This window comes from Episyrphus balteatus, chromosome 1 (genome assembly GCF_945859705.1).
Source record: "Episyrphus balteatus chromosome 1, idEpiBalt1.1, whole genome shotgun sequence".
In the NCBI taxonomy this organism is placed as follows: Eukaryota; Metazoa; Arthropoda; class Insecta; order Diptera; family Syrphidae; genus Episyrphus; species Episyrphus balteatus.
The window spans coordinates 171,827,688-171,854,844 of NC_079134.1; the positions used below are offsets into that span (position 1 = coordinate 171,827,688).

General features: G+C 31.6%; 1 protein-coding gene across 8 annotated transcripts in view; it reads left to right on the forward strand.

Moving 5' to 3' along the window:
• The window catches only part of LOC129907845 (CLIP-associating protein), a 63,431-nt gene that overhangs the window by 16,666 nt on the left and 19,608 nt on the right, over positions 1-27,157 (forward strand). For all 8 annotated transcript variants that reach the window (XM_055984249.1, XM_055984251.1, XM_055984250.1 and 5 more), the window contains exons 3-6: positions 24,517-24,794; positions 24,862-24,986; positions 25,046-25,279; positions 25,342-25,499. In XM_055984249.1, coding sequence (XP_055840224.1) covers positions 24,517-24,794; positions 24,862-24,986; positions 25,046-25,279; positions 25,342-25,499 — 795 coding nt within the window. The remainder of the gene's footprint in view (positions 1-24,516; positions 24,795-24,861; positions 24,987-25,045; positions 25,280-25,341; positions 25,500-27,157) is intronic.

The window sequence follows — 27,157 nt, forward strand, 5'->3', positions numbered from 1 at the left end:
AATTTGTTTATAATGAATTACTCCACATAAAAACAGAACCTCGAAAACAGCCAAAATTACGTTTTTTGACATTTTCCAACGGTAATATTTCAAAAACGAAGGCCAATCAAATTTTTCTGACTTCAGATTCGGATTCAGTACCCCAAAAACTACTAGAAAAGTATATTTTGGTTCTTGTGGCAAAAAAAAATTTAAATTTTGTTGACCAGTGTTATTTAAGGAAATGAAGTCAATTCTACCTTTTTTTTGGAGATTGACTCTTCGAGTTGCAGTGTTTCGCTCGATGTTGTTGGCACTACTTGTAACAGTTTTGCAGGAATGCTATCAAACCCTACCGCTTTTGAATTCACTTCCCTGTTGAAAAGACTGAAAGCCCGCTTTTCGGTTTGTTGGATTCCGGCAGAGATGAGAAAGTTCGTAGCTCGCCAATTTCGACTTCTAGAGAATCAACGCCAGTAGCCAAATCGTTTGTGGAGAAATCTGATGTTTGTGGAGGTTCATCTATTCCGTTCTCTGCAACATGTGAAAATGAAGTTCTAGTATTCCATACTTTTGAGTGCTTGGTTCCCAAAGATTTCGGTAGAGAGATCGTCGTCTGTTTGACTTTAAGTCGAAGATTTTATCTAACTCCGCTCTGGCATCCTGTCTCAAGTCCACTTCGGTACGTTCTTTTTCGTACAGTTTCTTTGAGATACTCTTTGCATTCAGCAAATCCTGAGTGTTTTTTTTCTGGTTGAAGCACACCTGGATAGGATTGTTTATCACATTCTTTCCACTGGCTGGGCATATTCAGCAGAATGTGTCCAGCTTGTCAGCCAACCCGCCAATTGAAACTTGTTCTACGTTTATCGGTAGCTTGTGTTGCGAGATAAGACCCTTTCCGACATTTGAACGCACATATATTCCAATTTCCCAATTGTATTCTAATCAATATTGTTGTCCATGCCTTTTTGGGGTTTTGTTGGTTGGCTGATTACAGAAGTTGGACTGCTAGAATAAAATAAGTAATGATATCCCTGCCTAGTTATTAATCATCGAACAAAATCAGTTATGTTAACTATAGTATCAATTTTAAACTTCAAATAAGTTTCTACCATTGATCAATAAACATCAAGATATAATTTAAGCCTGGATTACTGCGACCACAATCAATATTTGCCAATATTTAAATATTTAATGGAGCTAAACTATTGGTTTTTGGAGTCTTTGACGTAGTAGAGGTATGAAATGTAACTAATGTCGTCGATGAAGTTTGACGATAAGCAAACCCCAAGTCAAACTCAATGAGGGTTTATTCCTTCCAAGGTCGCTTCAATTTTATTTTGAACACTGCTTTCTGGATTTGCTTCCTTGGCAATGTACCGTAGACGAACTCAAGTCTATAAATAATTTAAAAATAAACTAAATTTACTGTATACTCACATTTCCGTTCATCTGAAATTATACACTCATCGCAAACAAATGTTTTTGAAAAACATTCGGTGACTCAAAGTATCAAATGTTGGAGTTGTGCTTCTATAAAAAAAAGGCAAGACAACTTGTAATTTGTCGAAATGAGAAAAACGTACTACCCCAATAAGATTGGCGCTGTCTTGATATTATAATTGTTTGTATTTTTTTTTTATTTTCAACAAATTCCAGTCTCCATTTTATGGCACAACTGATCCATATTAGGATACTTGTCCCCGCCAGCGTCATTTAAAACAACATTCAACAACACACATGCAGATTTAAGATTTGCATATTAAAAATCTGTATGAGATGTTTTTAGTTTATTTTTTTGTAAGGTTTTTTTTTTCATCCACACCCATTGGAAATGATGAAAAGTGAAAAATACCAAATCGCGGAGGTTTGATGTTGGATTTTTTTTGTAATTCAAATCTCAGTTTTAGATCAACTTTCTACGAGATCAGAGTTTCAAATCCGGTGTGCCATTATATTTTTTTTGCATAAATAATTATATTCTTTTAGCTGTTTATTTTTTTCCGGTTCAGTGCGGGTGTTATACCTGTATACTTTTACCAACCAAATGGTCTTTATACAGGCAAATTATTGTAGAGCTTGGATAATTTTACTTGATTGATATAAATGCATATTTCGAATGCAATAAATAAAAATCTAAGAAAGAAGATTATTTCTTTTTGAAGGACAATTTTGAAAAGTTCATTTGCCTGGCAACAATTATTGTACGAGGAGAAGAATATTTAACGAAACCAGGCGCATTTAATTAATATTCAACAGGGAACATTTGTATCGTGTAAGTTTTTTTTTTTTCTTATGCAAAAATAAATCATAATGCAAAAAAATAAACCTTGGCCCGTTGCTTGCCACGAATGACTTCTTGGCGTATAGAGAGAACACAACTATACGATGTTGATGATGATGATGACGACGATGATGTCATTGATTCTTACTACGCACAACTGTGAATAAATTTATATTCTTCCCTCTGAGATATGTTTTTTTTTTCTACTCTTTATTAACTGTATATGTGCTTAATTAAGCAATTTATCAACGTAATAGAGGAGTTATCTACTCGATGGCAAAACATTTAAGACTTTGCGTGTCTTTGTTGTTGTTGGTATTTATTTTGCTTACATCCAATTTCAAATTATGCGGTTTTAGTTTTTTTTTTTTGTAATTTATTTTTCTCCGCTCTTCATCTTCATCACTTGAGAATGCAACGGAAATAGAATGGATTTTATCTTATTTTTAGCTGAACGTGAAAAAAAATAAGAATTTCAAGTGTAATGCAAAAATAATTGTAAAAGAGAAAAAGAGTATAATAAATTATTACAAAGAGATATGATTATGTGTAATTGCTTACCAGACCACGCACGAACAAGAGATAAAAATATATATCAAAATTCTTATTATTTTTGTTGATTGGAAAACAAGGTGACCGAAATTTCAAGTTAAATCCGTCTACAAATTTTTTTGTCGTTTATTAAGCTTAATTTATTGTAGTTTGAGATACAATATCGATAGTAATTAAGCTTCTATAGGTGTGCAAGTTAAAACTATAGAAAATGTTTAAGGCAATAATTGGCTATTTATATTTATGGCTTATATGAGTTAATAACTATTTTAATTTTGAACGGTAGGAGAGCTTTTTTACGGGATTTAAACCAATTTTATAGAAAGATTCAAAAGTATTTTGATAATATTAAGGATTTGAAGTTTTTCTTAGCAGAAATTGAATGAAAATATTACACTCGATTATCTTCGGATTCTCTCTTGTTTACTGGGATCATGTGGTAATAGAGATACTTCTATAGAGCAAGTTTTACTTACATACTTACCTAACGATCTCCATATGCATTAAGATCTCTATCTGAAAAACCGCCATTTTTTCCGATTCCTAATGATTTACCTCCTCTAGACTATTTGCTTGAGCACCCACTATCGTTTGATCCTTAAAAGGATGCTTCGGTCTATTTTAAACCTCAGGACTATATAAGCCACCTTAGCTTTGGATTAAAAAACAAAAAAATTATAAAAAAGATTTAATATTTTAACAAATGTTTACTAAATTAGAGCTAGCTAGTGCAAAACTGCCTTGCATTTTATTTTACCTAGCCGATAGAGAGCAAAGTGGTAGAATCTTCCTCTGCTATATCTAACATAGACCCTTACCATCCCCCACTTGACACATTTCTTGACTTAGGAGGTCATTTACTTGTAAATAGTAATTCTCAAGGAAATTCATATGAATTTGACTTTAGGAGAGCTAATTTTCATCAGTGTTCTGATAAACTTAGTGCATCTGGTATTGTAAATATTCCAGTTTCGTGTGACGTTGAAAACGCGGTGTCATATTTTTATAACGTTTTAAATAGTTGTATAGCGGAGATAGTTTCCTTGAAAAGATCCAAATACACAAGCATATGCCATCCATGGTATACCAAAGAACTTAAAATTCTCCGAAACAAAAGAAATAAAGCATGGAAAAATTATTTGAAAAATATGTCCCCGGAAAATCATGATTTATACATCTCTCTTTTTAAGACTCTCTCTAATAATATTTATGCAGAATATCTTGAGTCGATGGAGATTTCTATCAAACAAGACCCTAAAAGTTTTTGGAAATTCGTCAATTCAAAAAAAAAGTCTGACGGCTATCCAGTCAACTTTAATTATAACAATAATATCTTAAAAAGTACTATTGAGATCTCTGACGCGTTTGCAAATAACTTAAGTCAATCTTTTATTGATATCCCCATCGATATAGATTACTTCCATTATTTACGTGATTACCCCCAAGTTACATTTAACAGTATTCCAGTTGAGCTCGATAAGATCTCACACTGTCTTTCACTTCTTCATGATGATTGCTCTCTGGGACCTGATGGAATCCCTCCGATAGTTTTGAAAAATTGTAGATCCGTTTTAGCTCTCCCTCTTCAACACATTTTCGTATTATCTCTTAAATCGGGTATATTTAAAGCGCATATATTACTCCTGTTTTTAAAAAGGGAGATAAAGCCCACATAACTAACTATAGGCCAATATCTAAACTTTCATGTATTCCAAAGCTTTTTGAGCAAGTTATTTGTGATAGTTTAACGTTCTACTGTAGAAATATTATTTGTAATCAACAACATGGTTTCATGCAAAAAAGATCAACGGTTACGAATCTACTTTCATTTTTGCAAAATTGCTCCTTCGCTTTAGAAAGTGGACAGGAACTCGACTGCATTTATACAGACTATTCTAAGGCTTTTGATCAACTTTCTCATGACATCATAAAGTTTAAATTAAAAATGTTTGGTTTTCCTATAAGTTTTATCACTTGGATTTCTTCTTACCTTAAAAATAGGTCATATCAGGTGAAATTCAGAGGGACCTTCTCAAAATCGTTCATTGCCAAATCGGGCGTCCCGCAAGGTAGTCACCTGGGACCTCTTCTTTTTATTTTAGCTATTAATGACGTACCGTTATGTTTACGTAAGAGTGAAATTCTTATTTTCGCAGATGATATGAAAATTTACAAAAGCATAAGCTCTGTGAATGACCGCATATCCTTGCAAGATGATCTTGATAGATTTGCTATTTGGTGTACAAAGAACGGTTTAAATCTCAACCCGACTAAGTGTCAGACGATGACCTTTTCAAAGAAAAAAACTCCTAGTCTATATGACTATAAGATATCTCATCACACTTTACTCCGTGTGCATAGCTTTAAGGACCTTGGTGTTAACTTTAACTCCAACCTCGATTTCACAGAGCACATAAACCTGATTGTAAACAAGGCCAATTCTATGTTAGGTTTTGTCAAGCGTTGGTCGAAAGAGTTTAGGGACCCTTACGTTACATTAGCTCTTTACAACTGCTTAGTTCGCCCCCACTTAGAATACGCATCTCAAGTTTGGACACCTTTTTACAGCATCCATATAGAAAGAATAGAATCAGTCCAACGTAATTTTATTCGTTTTGCCTTAAATTTGAATACTAATCTGTTTGATTTTAATATTAATAAAACTAGTCTGAAAAAAATACTAAAAACCAGTGTACCACGCTCATAAACTTTTTATTTTGTATTTATGTTCAATGTTTACTGATTCTTTTCTCATTTAATGTCTTTATACCTAATTGTATGTACATATGTATATTGAATTATTTTTTTATCAACACTCTTGACTATTAAAACATTTTTGTTTTAAAATTTTGACACTTTCTGAAAATTAAACATGAAATATTAAATTTATTTTTTTGTTCATTTAAAATTTTTTTTTATTTTGCATAGATATAATAAATGCTTGTACTAAGCAGTCCCAATCTTTGACCTTCCTTTGATATTCGTATCACCATTCTCTTTACTTATTTAGTTCTTTTTAATTTGTTTTTACCTTCAAAAAACACTAAAAAGTGCCGATACGATAATCATCCGCAAATGACTTCGTACTCGGTGAAAATGGACCCCAGCGCGTGCGGTATCTGGGGGGGGGGAAAGAGGCGTGGGAAAAAAAAATCCTTTTCTTTTGATATATACAAAAATTGTCATAACAATTTAAAAGCAATGACTCAAAGCATTATATGCCTCATCGGACGCTACTATGGTTAGAAAAACCAAATTAAACTTTCGAATGCCAAGTTTTAAGCAAATTGAGTCAATCCGGTCTGCCAACAAATCATCTGGTTGGTCCATATTTGTGCCCATGATTATGAAAGTGGACTAAGTCACTTTTTGCATTGTTTAAAGAAAAACTTACATAATAATTTTCTTATAACGATTTAATTATATTTCTTTTATGAAATCACTAGAGGAGCAATAAAAAAGTTTATTTATTGCAATTTCGCTTTCAAATAAACTTTACCCCTTAAATAATAATTATTTTAAGGCTAGATTTGAGGCCATTTTTAGGAGTGACTTAGTCCACTTTCATAATTAAGGGCACATTTCATTGTTCGGTTTTCAAAATGTACTTCAGCTCTCCCAATTCTTCTAGTATCTTGCGTGAGCGGGTTAAACAGGATACAAGCCACTGCTACTTACTCTTTGATTTAAATTGGTTCCTGACCATTTTAAAGTCGGTACCAGGCACCAGGCAATGAATCAATACTTAACATTCATGGCACATTTTAAGATTTCGTCAGAAAAAAAAGTACTAAAGACCCAAAAACCTTTGAAAATTATTGAAAGGTCAAAAAAACTATTCGCAAATAAGAATTAATCATTTTAAATGAATTTGTATAGTTTTATAACAATTCATAACCTTCCATAAAACAGCGAAATTATATTATATTTTTTTAAAATTAATTAATATGTACAGTTTTAAGGCTGGCCTCTCTCATAAAACAGAAAAAATGGAATGTATGTCATGTTAAAAGGCGGTGAGAATATTCACCCGATTCCATTGTTGAACAGCTCATCCGAAACATTATCATTATAAGAACAAAACACAAACAAAAAAAAAAAAAAACTGTTTGAATCTAAAAAGATTTACATATTCAAAATGAAAAATGTTTACAACTTGCTCATTAATAATGCATCCATCTATGCGCATTTACATTCTATTCTTCTTTGATAGAAACAGATGTAAGAATAAATCGAAGTATAAATTATAATTATATGCAAGAGAAATATGCAGATATCTAAGAATTAAAAATGCAAGATGGATTAACTGTGGTTTAACCTGGTTTAACTGAAATAATTTGTGTGAAATGTCTTTCACAGAAATTCTAAGCTTTATAATTGTTTTAGATAGACTGAAAGATTCAAAGTACATCAGAATTTTTCACATACTTGGGCCTAACTTAGAAATCAGTAAGTACTTCCCGAAAATAACTGCCAGATGGTACAACGAATTCGCTAATATTTACAATCTTTAAATTTCTAAGCCAATAAATCAGTGAAACCTTGTTGTCTTATCCTATTGCCTTTCTTTCCTATTGCTTTGAAAGGCTGAATGCATTAATTTGGCAGGCGAAAGTTTCGCTGTCTCGGAAAATGAGCGGGGTCAATGTTGGTTAGCTGAACTTAAGTTCTGAATTTTAAGAGGTCCGCAACAAATGTCACCTTGTAACTTAACTTTTTAGGTCATTTGACCAATCAAAGCCCCTTAACCCTCTACTGCATGAATTAATATTAGCGGACGAAAAAATTAAAAAATGCTTTACATGGGTTCATTGGGTTGTTTCAAAACGGTTTTCATTAAAAAAATTTGTTTAAATTAATTTGTTTAAAAAATTTGTTTATAAGCCAAATTTGGCTTCGTATGCATTAAGGGGTAAGAAATTTTACTAATTTTATTTATTCAGATTATGTAAAGAATACAATTAAAAATATCAAAAGACAAATATTTATCATTTAAAAACAAAATAAAGTAAAATAAATACATTGCATTACATTAGGTTAAATTTAATTCAAATTTTGCTCATTTTAAGACAATGAACCGAGAAAAGCAATTTGTTTTTGTCCCATATATATTTTTTTTCTTGTTCACATTCTTTCCACTGTCGAAGTAAGTCTTGCTCCAACATTTTCACCCACTCCCAGATCTTACAAAAACTAAAAAGTAATAAAATGATTGAAAAATATTATAGGTGAGCCCCCCTCCCCCTAAAATTTTTGTGGTTACGCCGCTGAAAATGGGGTTAACATGAGAAAAATGTCTCTAAAAGCGAAGGGGTTCCATTTCTGAAGCAAAATAACAATGTAAAGAAACAAAATTTTCCAACAAAAAAATTTAAAAAATTGTGTAGATTTACAACCCCTTAATGCATACGAAGCCAAATATGGCTTTCGTACTTTTTACCCTCCCAAGACCAGGCCAATAATTTTTTTTACAATAAAAATTGGTTCATAGCATACACTATTAGACAATCGATCAAAAATAAATTTTTAATTGCACTTTACTTTCCAAACAAACGCAGTAATTAACACTTAAAGTATGAATATATTCTACACTTTCGATTTCAATGCACACGACTGATCGACTCACCTGTGATCATAAAATACACCTTTATTTTGGGTCGGACAACGAAAAAACTATCTCTATGGATTCTCAGGAACACAAAGAAGAGAATTGTATTTAATCTTTACCATTTTTTTGTGACAGATAAGAGAAAAGTGCATACAAACAGACAGAACCATATTTGGCTTCGTATGCAGTAGAGGGTTAATACTCAGAACTTAAGTTGAGGTGGTCTGCGTTGACCCGGCAAATGTCTCACATTGAAATGGGATTTTTTTTGCGATTGATAAAGCAAGTTCATTCAAAGAAAACCAGTTTTTATAAAAATTTAATCACAATAAATTACATCATAGCTTTAAAATTTTGTTATGATAAAAGAACATTAAAATGTTGTATATTTCCTCGTTTTGTTTTTGTAAATTAAAAACCACAAAAGAATTATTCTTCAAGTTTTTTTTTTCCAACTTGTATTTTGAGGTCAAGGATTCATGAAATGTTGTCATTTAATTAACTTGTTGCAGAAAAAAAAAAAAAAAGAAAACAATTACACGAGTAGGTTGTTATACACTAGAATATAATATGTATGTATTTACTAGGTATGTACTTTATAAAAGTTTATTTTTGTCAAGTGTCACGTTTTAGTGATCTTATTTTGATTTTTTTTTTATTATTAAATTAGCACGGGCGTATGTCAACCTAAATAAAGAATTGGCCAATGGCCATCAAATCAACATCCCATGAACAATTTACCAAAGTAATGTTAACTTTTCTTTTTTTTTCTTGCCTTTTGTTTATTAGTTTTTTTTTTTTTTCTATCGACTTGAAGTAAAATTGAATGATCTCAGAAAGTGTAGTTGACACGAGAGAGAAATAACAATTACATCAAGGTTCGACAGATTAGATACTGATATTAGAGTAAAAAGCATAGAAAAAAAAGAAGGATATGTATAAAAATCAATACTATTTAAGAATTGAAGGGATAAAACACCCTTTATCATTGTTTAGAAAATTAAAAAAAAAAAAAACTTAAACTTAAAGTAAATTTATGATTTTTCATATGATTTTACTGTTTTTTTTTTTAGATAAGCATTTGTGGGGTTAGTTTTTTTGTTTTCATTTGACTTGAGTTTGTAAAATTAAGCGTTGTAATGTGGAAAACAAAACTGCAGGTACTATTGAAATGCTTAAAGTGTAGGAAAAAAATCGATTATTGATATTTTATAACGGTAATATCTCGAAAACGCAAGCTGATAGAAAAGTTCTGTTTCCAGTTTTGAGTTCAACACACCCAAAACAGTTAGAAAAGCATTTTTTTTTTTTTTTCGAAACAAAACCACGGTAAGCTAGGGAAATGCTTAAAAAGTGCATAGCAAAGAACGGTTATTGAGATTTTATAACGGGAACATCTCGAAAACTCGAGGTAAAAGAAAAATTCAGATTCCGGATTTGAATTCAACATACCCAAAACCATAAGGCCCTTGAAGTGAATACTCACATTTTGGTTACCTACTGCCAAAATTTGCTGCCGGCTCTTGGTCTATATTCATATTTGAAAAGCACTGCAACTTATATTTTGAACACTTCAACTTGAGCATAAACGATCAGTTGGAAGAAGAAAAGTGTCGAAGTATTTTTTATAAAAATTGTATGATCTACAAGTATTTTATTTTCGGCATTTGACCTTTATGGTATCTACTTATAGGAAAATAGAGATAATTGCATATAAACCCCTCGACTAACACTTTTTTGCAGCAAATTTACATTTTGTAGATTCTTTATGTCCGTTAGGCTTAAGTAACGAATTAAATTAGGGTACAGGTAAAAGGAAAATTCAAGATTTAGTCAATATTAAAAAAGAAATTGTGTTACACTTAAAAAAAAATTGCGAAAAAAAAGTAATACAAATTTAATTTTTCAAGGTGTAACAGACTCTCGAATCATCTGCATAATTCCAAGCAAGTTAACTACTAATAGACAAAAAATGAAAGTGAAAATATAAGAAATTTAATGATGTGATTTGAATACTTTTGCGTTTTATATTAATAATTTCATATTAGTTTAATTTTTTTTTGTAAAAATTTAAATAAAAACTAGAAATTTTTTAGTAAAAAATGGGAAAAATTAATATTCTAAAAGTTTCCAAGGCCGACATTGTTTTAAAACGCCTAGAATAAACTGTAATGACGGTGGACGCGATAATTTGCTCAAAAAAATCTCGAGTCAACTATTCTGATAAATACATTCTGACAATAAAAAACTTTTTTTTTTACAGTGTCACACCCGTTTCAAAAAATATATCACACCCGTTAAGTTTTTGAATTGTTATAAAACCACTTTGTTTTCATTAATTCCCTTGAAATACATATATGCTTACGGGCAAAGTTATTAACGATATCCACGACTTTTCATTCGAAAATCTACAATATTGCTATAAATAGTCACCAAAGTAGACTGAATCGATTTTCTAACGTCACACCCGTTACATCTTATCTTATGAGTTTGAGACGTTGAAAGACAGGTTAACTTAATGTAATTTTAAACATATACTAATAACTTAATATTATAAGGTGATCAAGCTATTAAATACTTTATCAAGTGAATAGTACATAAGCCAGAAACAAAAAATGAGGTAACTGTGTCACACCCGTTACAATGGAATTACCCCTCTGTTTATTTAACTTTGATTCAAATTTAAAACCCTCCTTATGTTCATGTGTGTCCAATCATTTGAACCGCAGTGTCTATGCAATATTTAAATTAGTTTAATGAAATGAACTCATTCTTTTTATGCTTTTCGCCTTCTCTGTGCTGACTCGTCGTAGTCAAACGTCCCATGTTTTGGGTCGTTCGTGGGTCGGTTTTGTTGTTCTCTGGTTGCTCGTTATCTGCGTGCGTTTCATTACGAATAATATTTTTTGCTTACTTTTTCTTTTATTTTTATTATTTTGTTTTTATATTAAATTTTTTTTATTATTAAATCTTCTCCAATTTAACTTTTGCAAGGTGTGGCAACAAGAGAAACACAACGACATGCATAAGCGCACAGAAAATTATATTCTGCTATCATGTCGTCGTCGGGAAAGGCGAGGAAAAATAAAAATAAAATTTAAATATTAAGTGGAATTCCCTATATGGCTGCTAAATGACGTGGAAAAGTCAAATCGACTTATTGGCATTAGAAAGAGATAGAGAATGAATAATTTTTCGCAGGTTTGCCCAAAACTAACAAAGTACACACTAGAAAACTTTGTAGTTATTCAAAATAACAACAACAATAAAATTGGCATTAAGTTCAAGCACACTTTGGTTTGCTTTGCCACTGTATGAGCATAATGACACGGTGCCATCATATAAGCAGCAAATTCACAAGAAGAAGCCTTATTGACAGCGAACACTATGACCGACGCACAGTGTGGGAATTGGCGAATTTAGCGGAATAAAATTAATAACGCTTGCATTTTAAATTTTGTTGTAGTTTTTTTTGTGATTAGTTCATTGAATATGTGTATACAATCAAATGTAACTCACATTTTGGTGATATTTTATTTTAGTTTTTGTAAAATGAGCTTTGAAGTGACAGGTTATTTTCACCAAAAAGTACTTTTTTTTTGAAAATCATAATTTACAAAAAAATCTTTTGAGGAATGATTTATTGTTTAATTTTATGACAAATATGAATAAAATAAAGAAAAAAGTTAATTATTTTCAGAATTGACTAGGTTTTTTGCAAACCGATATGTCAATGACGTTGTTTATGAACTAAAGAAACTATTCTCTAAAAGGCTACTAAAACGTACAAGATACTATTTCAAAGGATGTTTTAAATTATGTAGCTTTATTTATGGAAAATCAATGTTTTTTTTTTAATTATACATACATCATCAAGGATACCAAAAATGAAAAGAACCGTAAACTCCCTGTCGAAAAAAAATCAGTTTAACTGGAATAGACAATTTGTATTTACCAATCGTGTTATTCTTGTAAAATAAAAAGCCAATTTGAATTTATTTAATTGTTTTTACTATATGTTTTGTTTTTATTGTAAACTTTAACTTTATGGACACTCACTGGCATATAGTACCATCCGTATTTTTCAATGTAAAGGTCTCTGGTTCTTGTAACATGTCTCTCAAAGGCATCTAAATTAATAGGAAACCCTGAGGACACAGCTTCTAAAGTAATATGGAACCCTTTTATCAGATCTATATCAACACCAGTTATTTGAGCAGTTCTTTGTTCATCTCTGAAGAACCATCTTGCCTTATTGCCGTCATTAGTTTTACCAGATTGTTGTGTTGGCATGTCAATGAGTAGGCCAGTTTCTCTTTTATATTGATCTTGAATGTTTTTTTTTCCTGGCCTTAAAATTTTCCTTATGTTGTTGATCCTTTACTTGCCAAACCTTTACTTCAAGTCTATAGGCAATGTGAAGGATACATTCCATAAACCTAATCCAAGAATGAAGTGGAGACAAACCAAAGGACATGGCCAACGGATTCTCAATCTTGGTTGAAATACTTCTCCTGTTATTCATTTCCGATGGCTTTGCACCGCAAATATAATAACTTTGGGAAGAAGACGTAACGGGTGATAAGGCAGTACAAACCTTACCATCGACCATAGAAAGCAAGAATATTGACTTCACGGCAACATCGATTTCTCCTTCATGAATTTCTACAGCTGGCAATGCGTTGATTTGCTCAACAACTTGATCAACTTCTCTTTTGATCAAGTCTGTTGTTTCCTTAGCAAATAGAAGCTTGATGGGGTGACAATATCTTGCTGAAGAAGGAGCTGGATTTTGTTTTTTTATTAATTGATAGTTTCCGTTTTAATTTTTTTAAATAATTTAATTCTATTTTTTTTTCTTACTGTTAACTTTGAATTTGAACACCCTGTATTTTTATTAAAACTATTTTAAAATCAAATTCACAAATTTTTTGAACACCCTGTGAAATAAAAAAGTTTCTAATTCTATAACATTCTTCTTCTAACAAAATCCCAAAAAGTTATTCGATTTTGACGGTATGCCATCATTTTTTTTTGATAGTCATTTAGAAAAAAAAAAAAAAAAAATATCATAACAAAATTGGGGTGCCAAATTTTAGTGATTCTTGATAGATAATAAATCAAGCTTTGCATTGAATATTGTCTCTAAGCTGAATAACGCGGAATAACTAAAGTTTTGCTCTAACAAAGGTACAAAAATCGAAAAAAAACAGGTTTTTTTAACTTCAATCACCAAAACAAAAATGTAAAACACCCTGTGAAATAAAAAATTACTTACATAATTATACCTTGATATTTAAAAAATATAAAAAAAATAAAACTTTTATTAAAACACACACCAAACGCACGAGAAAAAATTAAGAGCAAAGTAACCTCTTTCACCTAATAAAGAGAAAAAAAATCGCCAACTGCAACTTCGAAGCTATTTTTTTTTTGTTTACATGATCCCCACCTATCAATACTTTTGTTATCACTTTCTACAATCTATTAGCTTTAAGAAAAACCGGTTTTGGCATCAAACAAGACAAGTCATTTTTCGAATTAAATTCCGCTAAATTCGCGAAATCCCACACTGTGCGACGACTCGACTGTTGGACGGACACAATCCGAACCTAACCAGTATATTTCTATCTATTCTTAATAAAGACTGCAGCATCGAAAAAAAAAAACTGACTGTGTGTATCTAACTGGGGAATCAATTTAGCAATCAATACTCAATTGAGTTGCACGTTTTGTCATCTGGTAATGTCATGCATTTTATTGAGAAATAAAACAAAAAAAAAATGAAACGGCGACGACAAAACATTTCATACAGACAGATACACGCAACAAAACAAGGAATAAATCGAATAAATTAGAAAACAGCAAAAAAAAAACAGAAAAAAAGATGACGAATGTCGCTCAAAGCAGAAAGTTTTTAACAAAAAAGAATAAAATAGAAAAGACACGATTTCAAGTTTTAGTGAATGCGTGTGCCTGGCCTTTGAGTTGATAATCGATTGTTTTGTAGGAAATTATTCACAGAAATTCACAAACCATTGTATAAATAGAAATGATGATGGATTTTTACATGAATTTTTTAAGTTTATTTTGAAAATCTTTTATAAATTGCCACTTCATAGATACATTTTAAGAGCCTAAAGCTCTTAACAGTGTGAACTTTAGTTAGCAGCTGTTCACAGGCATTGTTTCGTTGAATGGATGAAGCAGTTGGCTTATGATTAAAGATAGTTTTTGGTCTAGACAAAGTATTTATTTCTTTAATAGCAAAATGTCAAGTTCTCATAATTTAAAAATGTCACTTTATTAAAAATATTTTACAATAATTTTTCATAGTTCATTTTTTCTGATAGCTTATTGTATATCCTCAAATCTGCTATAAGTTCAATGAAAATGAAAAATGAATTTTATTTTTCTTAATTTTTTCTTTTGCTACGGAACCTTGAATAACCTTGGTAAGAAATGCATTTAAAAATTATTGAGGAACAAATCTACGATAAGACCGCCAAACAGTGGTGCCTTTTGTGCTTTTTGGCGTCAAAATTCCTTTGCACGACCATTTCTTGACGAAATGTCATTAAATTTGGTACACTGAAGGATAATTGTATGGAGAATACGAAAAGGCCGCCAATTTTTTTTTATTCAAAACAGCAGCTCCAAAATGGCGGCCAGAATAAGCCTTCAAATAGAATTTTCTTTTTCAAAAAAGTATACATATAAGATAGAAATTTGGCTAAATTCAGGTCAAAAAAGTTTTAGATTTTCATTATAGAATTCATAGATTGATCATTAAATAAAATGCACGACTGGGGTTGCACGTACTTGCTCTTGCAGTTCAAAGCACTTTTATGTTAGTCTACTTGTAGATTTTAAAAGCTGGATCAAAATTTAAACAAAATTGAAATTTTTTTTGTTATTTGACTTTTTTGAGAAAAAATACAAATGCAGTTTTATTGCCACTGTTTTAAATATTACGTATACAAAGTTTAATCAAAATCGTCAGGGCCGTTTTCGAGATATTCGTAATATCGTATTTTTTTGTATGGGAGGTATACGTTCTAAACGAGATATAAAAAAAACAAAAAAAAACCAACTTTCAGAATTACATAAAAATCATCTGTACCAAATTTGAAGAAAATCCATCCACCCGTTTAGGCTGTGTACAGATGGACGCACAGACGCACGGACGGAATTGCGGGACCCACTTTTTTGGAATTCTCCATCATCGTAATATTGGTTTTGATTAAAACCTCAATTTTATTTTTTCGACACGAAACCAATACTTGCCCTATAGAGCAAGTAAAAAAAAAATCAAAAAATTTTGGAAACAAAGTCCAAAAAGTGCCAAACTAGTAAAACCCACTTTTAGACCTCTTATTACGCTATTTCATGGATAATTTTTTAAATTAGCACTATTTTGATATCTCTTCTTTATAGTTTCATTAAAAAATTTAATATTTTGAGGTTATATGGTTGCCAACTATGCTTTTAAGTAAATATTAGAAAACATGATAATAATGAAAAATTTCAATGTCCAATAAAACTGAGAAATTTATTTTTTGGGCAAAAATACTCTTCTAATAGATTTTAATATTCTAAATTCAAATCTAAAGTCGCAAAAAATCTATAACGTAACGTTTTTGATATATAAGAAGTTCAAAAAGTACGAAACGTGACTTCGTCTCCGAAATTTATTTCTTTAATTCTATTTGAGATAAAACAAAATACTTAATTTTTAAGTTCTTAAAACATACAACTTGTAGAGAACTGGACTTGACCCGCTATAACTCTGAACGCCTCATATATTGGTTTCAAAACCCAGATTTTCTGATGCAGCTTAGCTGTTTTTATACCTCCTTATATGTAAAAATCTCTAATAGATTACTTATTTGATACCTTTTTGCCTATATTTTAACTTTTTTTTAACCATGAAAACTGAACGTCAAAAGGTGACTTTTAATTATTAAGTATACTACTTTAAAACTTTTTTTAATTACATTTTTCCATACGCTAAATTAATAAAGATTTAAGAACGATCCATTTCCATTTTCAATTCAATTTTCTGTTTTATTTCGTTTAAATAAAATGTCGATCTTAAAAATCTGAGCTCATACTTAATATCGCTAATTCTTGTAAACCATATCACAACAAAAACATTACTGTTAAAAAAAGAGCCAAGTTCTCCTATGTTGAAATTATGCTGGCACAAAAAGTACTGAGATGTAAAAGTGTACCAAGTTCTAAAGTTTGGGTTCAAATTCGTATCAATAAAATTTTGATTGTTCTCTTGACAATTTTTCTTAACCATTGATTTTTAAAGTTATTTCAAAAATTGCCAAGTAAACAATCAAAATTTTATTGATACGAATTTGAACCCAAACTTTAGAACTTGGTACACTTTTACATCTCAGTACTTTTTGTGCCAGCATAATTTCAACATAGGAGAACTTGGCTCTTTTTTTAACAGTAATGTTTTTGTTGTGATTTCACTACTTTTTGCAAGGTATGGCTGTAGAATATTAAATCTCTTTATTTGATGAAAATTCAGTGAAAATGGGTGGTTGCCACGCCCCCTGCCTGAAATTCTCAAACTTTAAATTTTTTCCTTTGTGTAAACTACCAGCTCCACCATTCTACCAAATTTCAAGATTCTACGAAATACAGAAGTGCTCTATAATATTTGATGAAAATTCAGCGGGAATAGGCGGTTGCCACGCCCCCTGGCTGAAATTCTCAAATTTTAAATTTTTTCCTTTGTGTAAACTACCATCACCACCATTCTACCAAATTTCAAGATTCTACGACAGTCAGAAGTGCTCTATAATAATTTATGAAAATTCAGCGGAAATGGGCGGTTGCCACGCCCCCTGGCTGAAATTCTCAAGTTTTAAATTTTTTCCTTTGTATAAACTACCAGCTCTACTATTCTACCAAATTTCAAGATTCTACGATAATCAGAAGTGCTCTATAATATATGATGAAAATTCAGCGGAAATGGGCGGATGCCACGCCCCCTGAATTGAAAATCTCAAATTTTCGATTTTTTCCTTTGTATACACCACAAGTCCTATCACCGTGTAAAATTTCAAGTTTCTACGATATCGGGAAGTTCTCCATAATTTTGATGATCTGTCAGTGAGTCAGTGAGTCAGTGAGTCAGTGAGTCAGTTACGGTTTTTGCGATTTTTGAAGCCCTATATCTCAGAAACTACTCATCGTAGGAGGCTGAAATTTTGTGAGGTGTTTGGTTTTGACGAGCTCAACAAATGTAGTGAGTTTGAAATTTCTAGCATCTTTGGTGTGGAAGTTAGAGGGGGGTCGAAAATGGCCTGAGTTGTTTCCTGTAAATAAGGGTGTAGTGCCAAAGTTGCTAGAGAACTTGGCTGGGCACTACCGTGCCCCTTGATGACATTTTATTTTTCACAAGTCACTGATTTGATTACAAGTTTAACCTTTGGCAATTGGGTTTGTCAAGAGTCGATCCACAGAGTATGCACAAAAAACACCTCTCATTAAGCGGAATTTTCTCTAGAAATGATATAATAAATCCAAAGATGTATATTCCCATTTGACATCATATAAATAAAAACACGATATGCACTAGTATCAGCCATGTAAATTGTCAACGAACTGTATCAAATGACATATTTACGATTCTCAAAAAAAAAAAAAAAAAGTTCTAAAAATAAAATTAGAAAAAAAAACCTTCCTGAAGGATGCTTCACACACAAAAAATCGATACAATTTCATTTTCACGGATCAAAAGCATGTGAATGGCAAAAACCTCTTAGTTTCCATGAGGAAAATTGAAAACGTGAAAGAAAATAAACATACAAGAAGAAAAAAAGTACACTTACATACTCTTGTACTACTTCCATTTCAATTTCCTTGAAAAAAAAAAATGAAAAAAAAAAACCATTAGATAAAATGGATAAACCATTGCTCTTTGATACAACAGAGAGCACCAGCACATCTATCTGTGAAGCTCTTTACTTGCGAATGGTCATTTTGATAGTTAAACATGTCTGCATGTGCATTTAACTAGGGTGGCTAGCTTCTTGGGGATTAATATAGCAAATCTTCAAATGCTATTTTTATCCAGTCAAATTGTAATTTGAATTGGAAAAAGTTCTAGGGCAATTTATTTTAGTTGCTTTTTTTTGTGGTGTACTGTACATGATACTGAAGCTAATTAAAAGTATTTTTTAAAGTTCTGAATCCAATGAAACAAAAAAAAAGTTGAGAGAACTCGACTTCTTTGAAAAAGTTGATCTTTTCATATAAAATGTAAAAACATTCCCAAAAAACTGATTTAAAATATACCGGAAACATTTAGTTTGATAAGAGTGTGTAGTTTGCTAAAAAAAAATTGAAGTCTAAAAAAGAGTCTGTATGTTTGAACTTCTGGCACATCCGATATTTGAAAAAAAAAACGCATGATAAATATCATCGCGATCAATATCTCGAGCGACTTGTCGCACAGAAAATTTGACATGATTTTTGTAATTGAATAGGTATATATTTTTCTTTCTACCTCCAATACATCATTTTCTTATGATAGTTTTTTTGTATAGGAGAGGAAAAAAAGAAATAAATTTCCAATCAGAAATATCCTAGCAAATTTTCGGTACGAAAAGACGTTTTTGAGAGATTCGCATTTTTCAAAATGGCGGACGTCTCACAACACCTTTGCTGACGTCACAGCTTTTTTCAGATCCTTCTCATTTAACTCATTATTAACTGAACCAGATAGTTTATGGTCCCGTTATTTCAAATTTTTTTTGTTTTTATGATTTTTTCTGTCGTTTTCAAATATTTTGAAACATAATTTTACATTGAATATAGGAAGTTAAAATACTTACACTGAGTCGAAGTTATGAATCGATGGGATTTTCAATTTTGGCCTTTGATAAAGGTAAAAGTTAAACCCATATTGTGCATACAATTGGTCTGGTCAGCGTTTTTTTTTTAACCTTTGAAAGAAGAGACGTTAGCTGGACGGTAAGGAAAATTCACCTTTTTTAGAGACAGGCTGGACAAATTCCATTTTCCCAGTAAACCAGTAAAGTAGGACAGAACTATTGTCACAGCACGAGTACGAAAAAAGATGGTCATCATTTACTCTTAAAATTGAAGATGTCATCACACTTTTGGATAAAGTCGAATTTGCAGTAAGCTGGCTCCTAGGTCTTTCTCAAGAGACCTAACAATAGGAGTATCATTGCAATCGAGAGTTGGAATCGACGATGTAGAAGAATTACGAAACAAGCTGGCCTTTCTAGCTTATTTAAGCTTTTTCTGGTTTTCTTCAGTAGGGTTGGTTTTTTTTTAACAACGGAAGCTTACCTCTTTAACCCTGATAACCTCTTTATGGCTCTAATTAAACCACGAATTCTGTTTCAGTTTGATTGTTTTAAACCCATTTGGGCTAAAATTTCTCATTTCTCTCGTATTGCCAAACAGTTCTCTAAGGTATTTTTTTTTTTACTGGAGGGGCATGCAGTTAAGGTTCGAAATCTTAAATCTAAGGATTATTGCATAAAAATTTCTATTTTCTTAGGCAATAACTTCGTCCCTAGTAAAAATTAAAGAGCAAAACGCAGTTCTTCGGATTTATATTTAAAAATATCGAAGCCGTAATGGCGAATTCAAAGTTGAAAATATTCAGTATATAAACAACATTCAAACAAATTTAGAACTCCATCAGGTTTTTTTTTTTAGACATTTCCAATGATATACATACCTAAGTCACTTAGTGCAACAAGCATGTCAAGCAAGTTATACAAAACTCCAAATTCTCTTTTCCATTATTACTTTAAACAAAAAATATTTTTAAAAAGCTCTTTAAAACTAAGAGAATGGTAACATCATTGATATCATTTCCTTGAAATTACTTTGCTCAAAGTATAGAAAAACTCGTCAACAAAAATTGATAAAACCCAGAACAACTCTATTTGCATTCTACAAAACTAAAATTACCCATTTAGCTACTTTCTATGTCAATTTCAGCAGTAAAGAAAAATTAATCAAAAACCAATCTCTAACCAACTTTCTTCTATCTCTTTTATCTGTGTATACAGTTCAGCCAAAGTCGTCTTGGTCGTCTTCATTTATTGGACACACCACCATCTTGCTTCAAATAATAAAATGTTGAACTTCAACTTTTGTGTCATTCTTTATTATTTTTTTTTTTTTTAATTAACCAAAATAAATTCTCTCTATCAATTCATTTGGGTACAATTTATCAAAAAAAAAGAGATGAGAACATAAAAATGACACAGAAAAACTGTTCAAAAATTAGGCCGGCATAAGGTTGAAAACTCTGCTGCTGATGATGATAATGATGATGATGTAGAAAACAAAAGATGTCAGTTGTGAGGTTGTATTTTACATTACAAAAACACAGAGATAGAAAAAAATTAATCTTGATTTGTGTTGGGAGAGTAACCTTCTAATTTGTTAAGCTATTATCGCAATTAACATTTAGATTTGGCTCCAGAAACAAAACATCAATAAATTTTCTATTGTTGGAAAAAAAGATTGAACAAAAAAATAATAAAAAAAGGCTGCTCTACTTGCAATTTGTTCTACTTTTGTGTTATCTTTGCTGCTTCGCATATTAGAAAAAAAATTAGAAGACAAAAAAGAACCGAATAGAAAAGAAAAACACCGGCAATGCCAAGTAAAAATGTATATAATGTATATCCACTCTTAAATCTAATGTAGATATACTACTTTTACATGACATAGAAATACACAGTTCAAGGAAAATGATGTCATCGTCCGATAGAGTCAGGAGAAGCGAGAAACAATCGGGGGAATAATACACAGAATATCAGAAAAAAACACAATTTTGAGCTTTTTTTTTATATTTTGTTGAGTGCGGCAATTAAAGTTGGCAATGTTGACACTTATTGTCGGGCGTTGACTGCACATCAAGATGCTTGTTATATTTATTTTTGTCTAAAAAACCTTCTACTACCTAGTATGTACAAAATGTATCTATGTATCTCTATGATGGTAGTGGGTGGTGTTGATAAAAATCTTGACTAATTAATTTCAAAACAGAAAACATTTTGAGTCATTGAATTACTTAAACGATGATGATGCTTTTTATGCAAGTGAGGCGTATTATGATAAGTGAAAGCGAAAAGCGAACGACTTTTATGAAGCTTTTAGGATAATTAATTTTTGAATTTAGATTATAAAATAAAATTAATGATGAAAATTAAATTATCCCCTCAAAATTAAGGCTTGATATTGAAAATCGATTAAGATAGTTCAAAGATGTTATTGAGTTATTAAGATAACGCTTTTGCTAGAACACAATTTTTTATGTTTTATCAATAAATTGTTTTGTAAGATTAAAAAACAGTGTCTTCCGTGTGAAAACATATTTTACCGACTCCCTATCTAAAAAAAAAAAACAACTTTCGCAAATTTGCAATGCTTTACCTTTAATTTTTAGTTTTATTCATACTTTTAGGATTTAAGCGCCGAAAAGTATGCTACAATGTTTAATTTTTGGCTTATATGTAAATCTTAGGGACTTACTGATACTTTTTTGTCAATTGTTTAACTGTGAATAAAGGAACTCTGCAAAAACGGGCTTAAAACAGCATTGATTTCATATCAAAAAGATTGTTGTTGAGTCGTTCAAGAGATATTGGTTATCTTATAACCTTGTCACAACTTGAGTATTGTACAGATTTTTTTCTGTCTAGTTCTACATTTAATAAAGTAGCAAACAAGTTCCCATCAAAATACTTACCTACGTAACGTAATTTGTCTGCTTTTTAATAATTTCGGTTAAGAAGAAGGAGAGTATGGCTATTGCTACCTAATTTTAATATATGTATGACCCTGACTTACAATGTCACTACTGCACACTGTCAATAAAGACAGGACATTTAGTGAATAATTAGTTTAGATACTGCTTGCATGTCGGATTATTATCAATGTAAAACTAAATCACCGATTGAGGCACTATGAAATGTGTTATTCCATACCGGTATTACATGACATAGAAAAATAGCTTTGAATAAATTAGTGATATTTATTACAGGTTGATTGCCGTTGCTATTTGCGTAAATAAACTCTTAAATAACGTCCTGAAGAAACCAAAGAATTTTACCAATTTCGGGATTTACATCTTTTTATAAATATACTTCGTTTCCTAAAACTGCACATTGTTCACTTTTTTTTTTCTTTTAATTTTTTTTTTTTTGCAACGAACTTCAAATATTTGTCTAGGAATAATTTGCCTAAAAAATAAATATTACAAAATTCTATGAAGTGAAGTTTTCCATCTGAAAATTGTAAATGTTGAAAAATCGTCCCACAATAAGAAAAATCCCAAAATAAGAGCTCCAAAATTGCAGGCTGAGTTAGTCATATAGTACCAAACCAATCCCCATATTCTATATGACACCAAGTATAAATCTGGAACCATAAGGAAAATAAAATGCAAGAAACAAAAAGTAGCAAAACGATTGCATATATCCGTCAGCCAATTTTCGAAAAACGGAAACGACATCAATTATCCTCATGTTCGTAAAAAAACTAAAAAAATTTTTAGAAACTCCAAATTTCATCAAAATCGGTATAGACTTTCGAAAAATTGCAATAACTGAAAATTTTTTGTGAAGGTACACGATTGGGATATTAAAATCATATGCTACAAATTTCAACCAAATACTTCAACCCGTTTAGGCTGAGACTCAATATACGAAATGTATGACGAACGGTATGACGAAATCCATTTGATTTAAACATCGACATTTTTTTACACCATACCAATACTTGACCTATGGAGCAATTAAAAATATTGATGAGCAAGGTCGTTCGAAACGAGCGTACCGAATGACTTTCCGGAACAATGTAATATTCTCGTGGATGACATCCACGGATCAAATTTCGTGTATGAGTTAGGAGAAAAACTGTTCCGGGGTTTGATCTAAGATCATAGCTGGGACTGCAAAACATGTTGGTGGATCGGTGATAGTTTCGGTGCATACCAGCACCTGTAGTGGGGTGGTTAATTTAGCTTTTATTGAGAGTACGATGGATCATCGAAATCATTTGTAGCGTTTAGCTGTTAACCTGAATCTTTTAAGACGAACACTTCATAGAACTTCCCTCACAAAATATTCTGTTACATACATACAACAACACCTGCCTAAATGTTTTAGTAGGTGCACTCTAGTCACTTCGTCTCAAACAAAATTTAGCTTATGGAGACTAGCATTTCTAATTATCAATCTCATAAGAGAAAAATATTGAAATTCCAAAAAAAAAAAAAAACCTACGTACAAATACGGCCTTGGCTAGTTAATCGATTATAGCATCTTATCTATTTCGGTGTTATTCTGATAACCCACTTAAAAACCTTGAGGTAGTCCTATATTATATTTTAATCTCGTACAAAACTCAATTAATTTTGTATGCAGCGATTATTTCTGAGTGTTGCTGAAATATTGAGTTGATTGCATAACAAATACAATCGATAACTTTTAATCAATATTTTAAAATCCGCTATGCATATAAATCAAATTGCTTAAACTTAATGAGAGTGCAGATTGTATTGCACTTTGCCAAAAAGATGTCTTAAAAATAAAAACCATCAAAATGGTAATGTCATAAAACATTTCCAAGGAAAAAAAAATAGACTTGATACACACAATTGCAACGTAGACGGCGACAACATTTGACTATTCTTAAAAAAAAAAAAAAAAAAAACGAAACGATTCAAACCCAGGGGGCCTTTGAATGTTCTTTGATGTCAAATGTGGCGAACCCCACTAAGAAAGTGCTAAATTTATACTCTTGAGTATATATATATGTAAATGCATAAAGTGGGAGTGTTAAATTTGGAAAGAAGAACTATCTTTTCGTCGTTCTGGTTTCGTATGATGTCTATTCTTGGTTTTCATGGTCTTCATGCCTTTACAATCTTCTTCTTCTCCAAAAAGTTTTACTTTTTGTTTATCTTAATTTTAAGACCGATTAAGTCCAATTAGGAATTTTAATTAAATCTTTTCAATATTATTTGAGAATCTTACACTTTTTTTTTTCTTATTCTTTTTTACAGATAGCACAAAAGTCTCTGGAAGCCTTTACAGAACTAATCAAACGATTGGGTCCGGATTTTAATGCATACACAGCAACAGTTCTTCCACATGTTATTGATCGTTTAGGTGACAGCAAAGATACAGTCCGCGAGAAGGCACAATTGCTGCTGCACAATTTAATGGAATTCAAAGTTCTCAGTCCGCAACAGTTGATTGATAAGCTAGTGCCCTGTTTTAAACATAAAAATTCCAAAGTTCGTGAAGAATTTCTTCAAACAATTGTGAATACATTAAATGAGTAAGTTCTTTCCTTCATCCAATCTTCCAATTAAATCAAATTAATTCAAAATCAATTCTTTTTTTAGATATGGAACATCGCAATTATCATTGAAGTCTTACATACAACCAATTGTTATACTTCTCGGTGATCCAACATCGACTGTGCGAGACGCTGCAAATCAAACGCTTGTAGAAATCTACAAGCATGTTGGTAAGTTAATCGTTATAATAGACTTTAAACTTAACTAACAAACATTTCAAATATTTTAGGTGATAGATTAAGATCTGACTTAAGACGTAAAGAAGTACCATCTACAAAAATGGCTATCTTAGAACAAAAATTTGACGAAGTAAAAGAAGAAGGTCTTCTACTGAAATCAGCCTTAAATCATAATGGGCACGACGAAGCAGATCATGCGGCACCAGTTCGACCTACTAAATTAATAAAACGAACAGTTTCAGCAGCGTCAAAGAAACCAACATGCCTTGATGTAACATCAACTGGTATATATAAACTCTTAATCAACTCTTGAAACTTAAAACCAAATATTTTGTTGTTTGTTTAGGTGATGCTGGCGCTGTAACATGGGAAATATTTGAAGCCTCGTTTGAATTGGTGCCGCAACTAACAATATTTCATCAACGCGATATGGATGACCAGTTTAAGCATATCAATGCAGTGATTGGAGATAAAACCATGGACTGGGAGAAGCGAGTCGATGCAGTAAGTCTAGAAATACTAAATGAATGAATGAATTATGAAATCTTCACCTAGTTAGTTAACTTAATAAGTACTAGAAATGTATTCCATCGCTGGTATTGTAAGTCGATAATAGACTGGTGAACCCTGATATACAAGTACAAGACAAGTAGATGTAAACTATTTGGATTGAAATTAACTTACGTGTTTATAATGGCGCTATGTGACCCAGGGCCTTATTTAAGTGTATTCCAGCCAGTTCAATCTCAAGCCAACTGCTTCTAATTTAGCATTTCAAGTCGTTCGTGATCAGCTTCAACCTGATCATACCATCTGAGATGGAGTCATCTTCTGTTTATCATACCCTTTAACTTGACGTTGGTGGTTCATCGATGTTCATTGGATTTCGACAGGACTTTACCGAGCTGGAAATTTTACATTTCCTCCAAATGTGACAATACAGTTTTCCTCTGCCTGTAGACGAGTCCATACTTGTTTGCACCATACTGGAAGTCTGGGCAGATGGATATTTAAAACAGTTTTTTCGTTGTTGTTCTCGATATGGTTTCATTCCTCAACTTTAGGGCAATAAAACATTGATCAATATGCTTGTTTTCTCAATATCAATTACACTCTCAACATTTACAGGTTGCATAGCCGATAGTGAATCTTGTTTATCTTTTCACTCTTCAGTAGAAGAGATCTGTGTTAAAGTAACCATGTAGCTCCTCGATGTAACACTATTCTACTTGTTTATTCTTCTTTCTAAGCGACACAGGCCATGTTCATCCTTTTATATCTTTTTGTAAAAAAGTATCAAGAAGTAGCCACAATCTATAAGCCTCCATTTTTCCAGTGATCCTTTTGGGTCCATTTTATCAATTGTAGGAACTCTAGCTTGTTATAAAGATAGATTATGGCGGTCTCTTCAGTTCTCAGATTTCAAATGTTGTTCGTGTTTAGATTAGAGCCTACTATTGCACGTGTATTAAGGTACACGTGCTACACGTGTATTTAAATAATTCGTGCCGAAGCACGTGTATTTGTAAATACACGTGTGTTTATATTTACACGTGTATTTATATTTACACGTGTAAATAGCGTTCGAACAGGTAGATTTGGTGGCGATTTCCTAAAATATGTATTATATTGAATGAAAAGGATATTGTTCAGGTTTTTGCGGTTATTGGCTAGATTTACACATTGAAATTACACGGAAAATTTAATTGGAAATTCTTATTCAACCCTAGCCATATAAATCTTGGAAAAAAATTTTGACCCGATTCCCATTATCGTATCGAACTGAACTTTGTACACATATGAAGTTTGGATTGCAACGCAATATTTTGGGGTCCGAACTCAGGGGAGGGGCATTAGGGGGTTGAAACACCCCAAATCTATTTTATCCCATTCTAAATATCGCAAAAGCTTTTGTAGGTAAATTGCAAGAGAGGGGCTTTGGGAGCTCATACCACCCAAGCAAATTATCATCTTCTTTCAAATATTATACGACTAAAAAGTAAAAAAATAAAGCAGATTAGATTAGATTACCAAGCAACAAAACATATAAAATAATTAAATTGACTCCATGGAGTCCCTTTAAATGCCGTCCAAGGGCTCCGGTTGTTCCACCGGGACAAGAAAAACGGTTGTTTTGTTGTGAACTACATAAGTCACAGTAG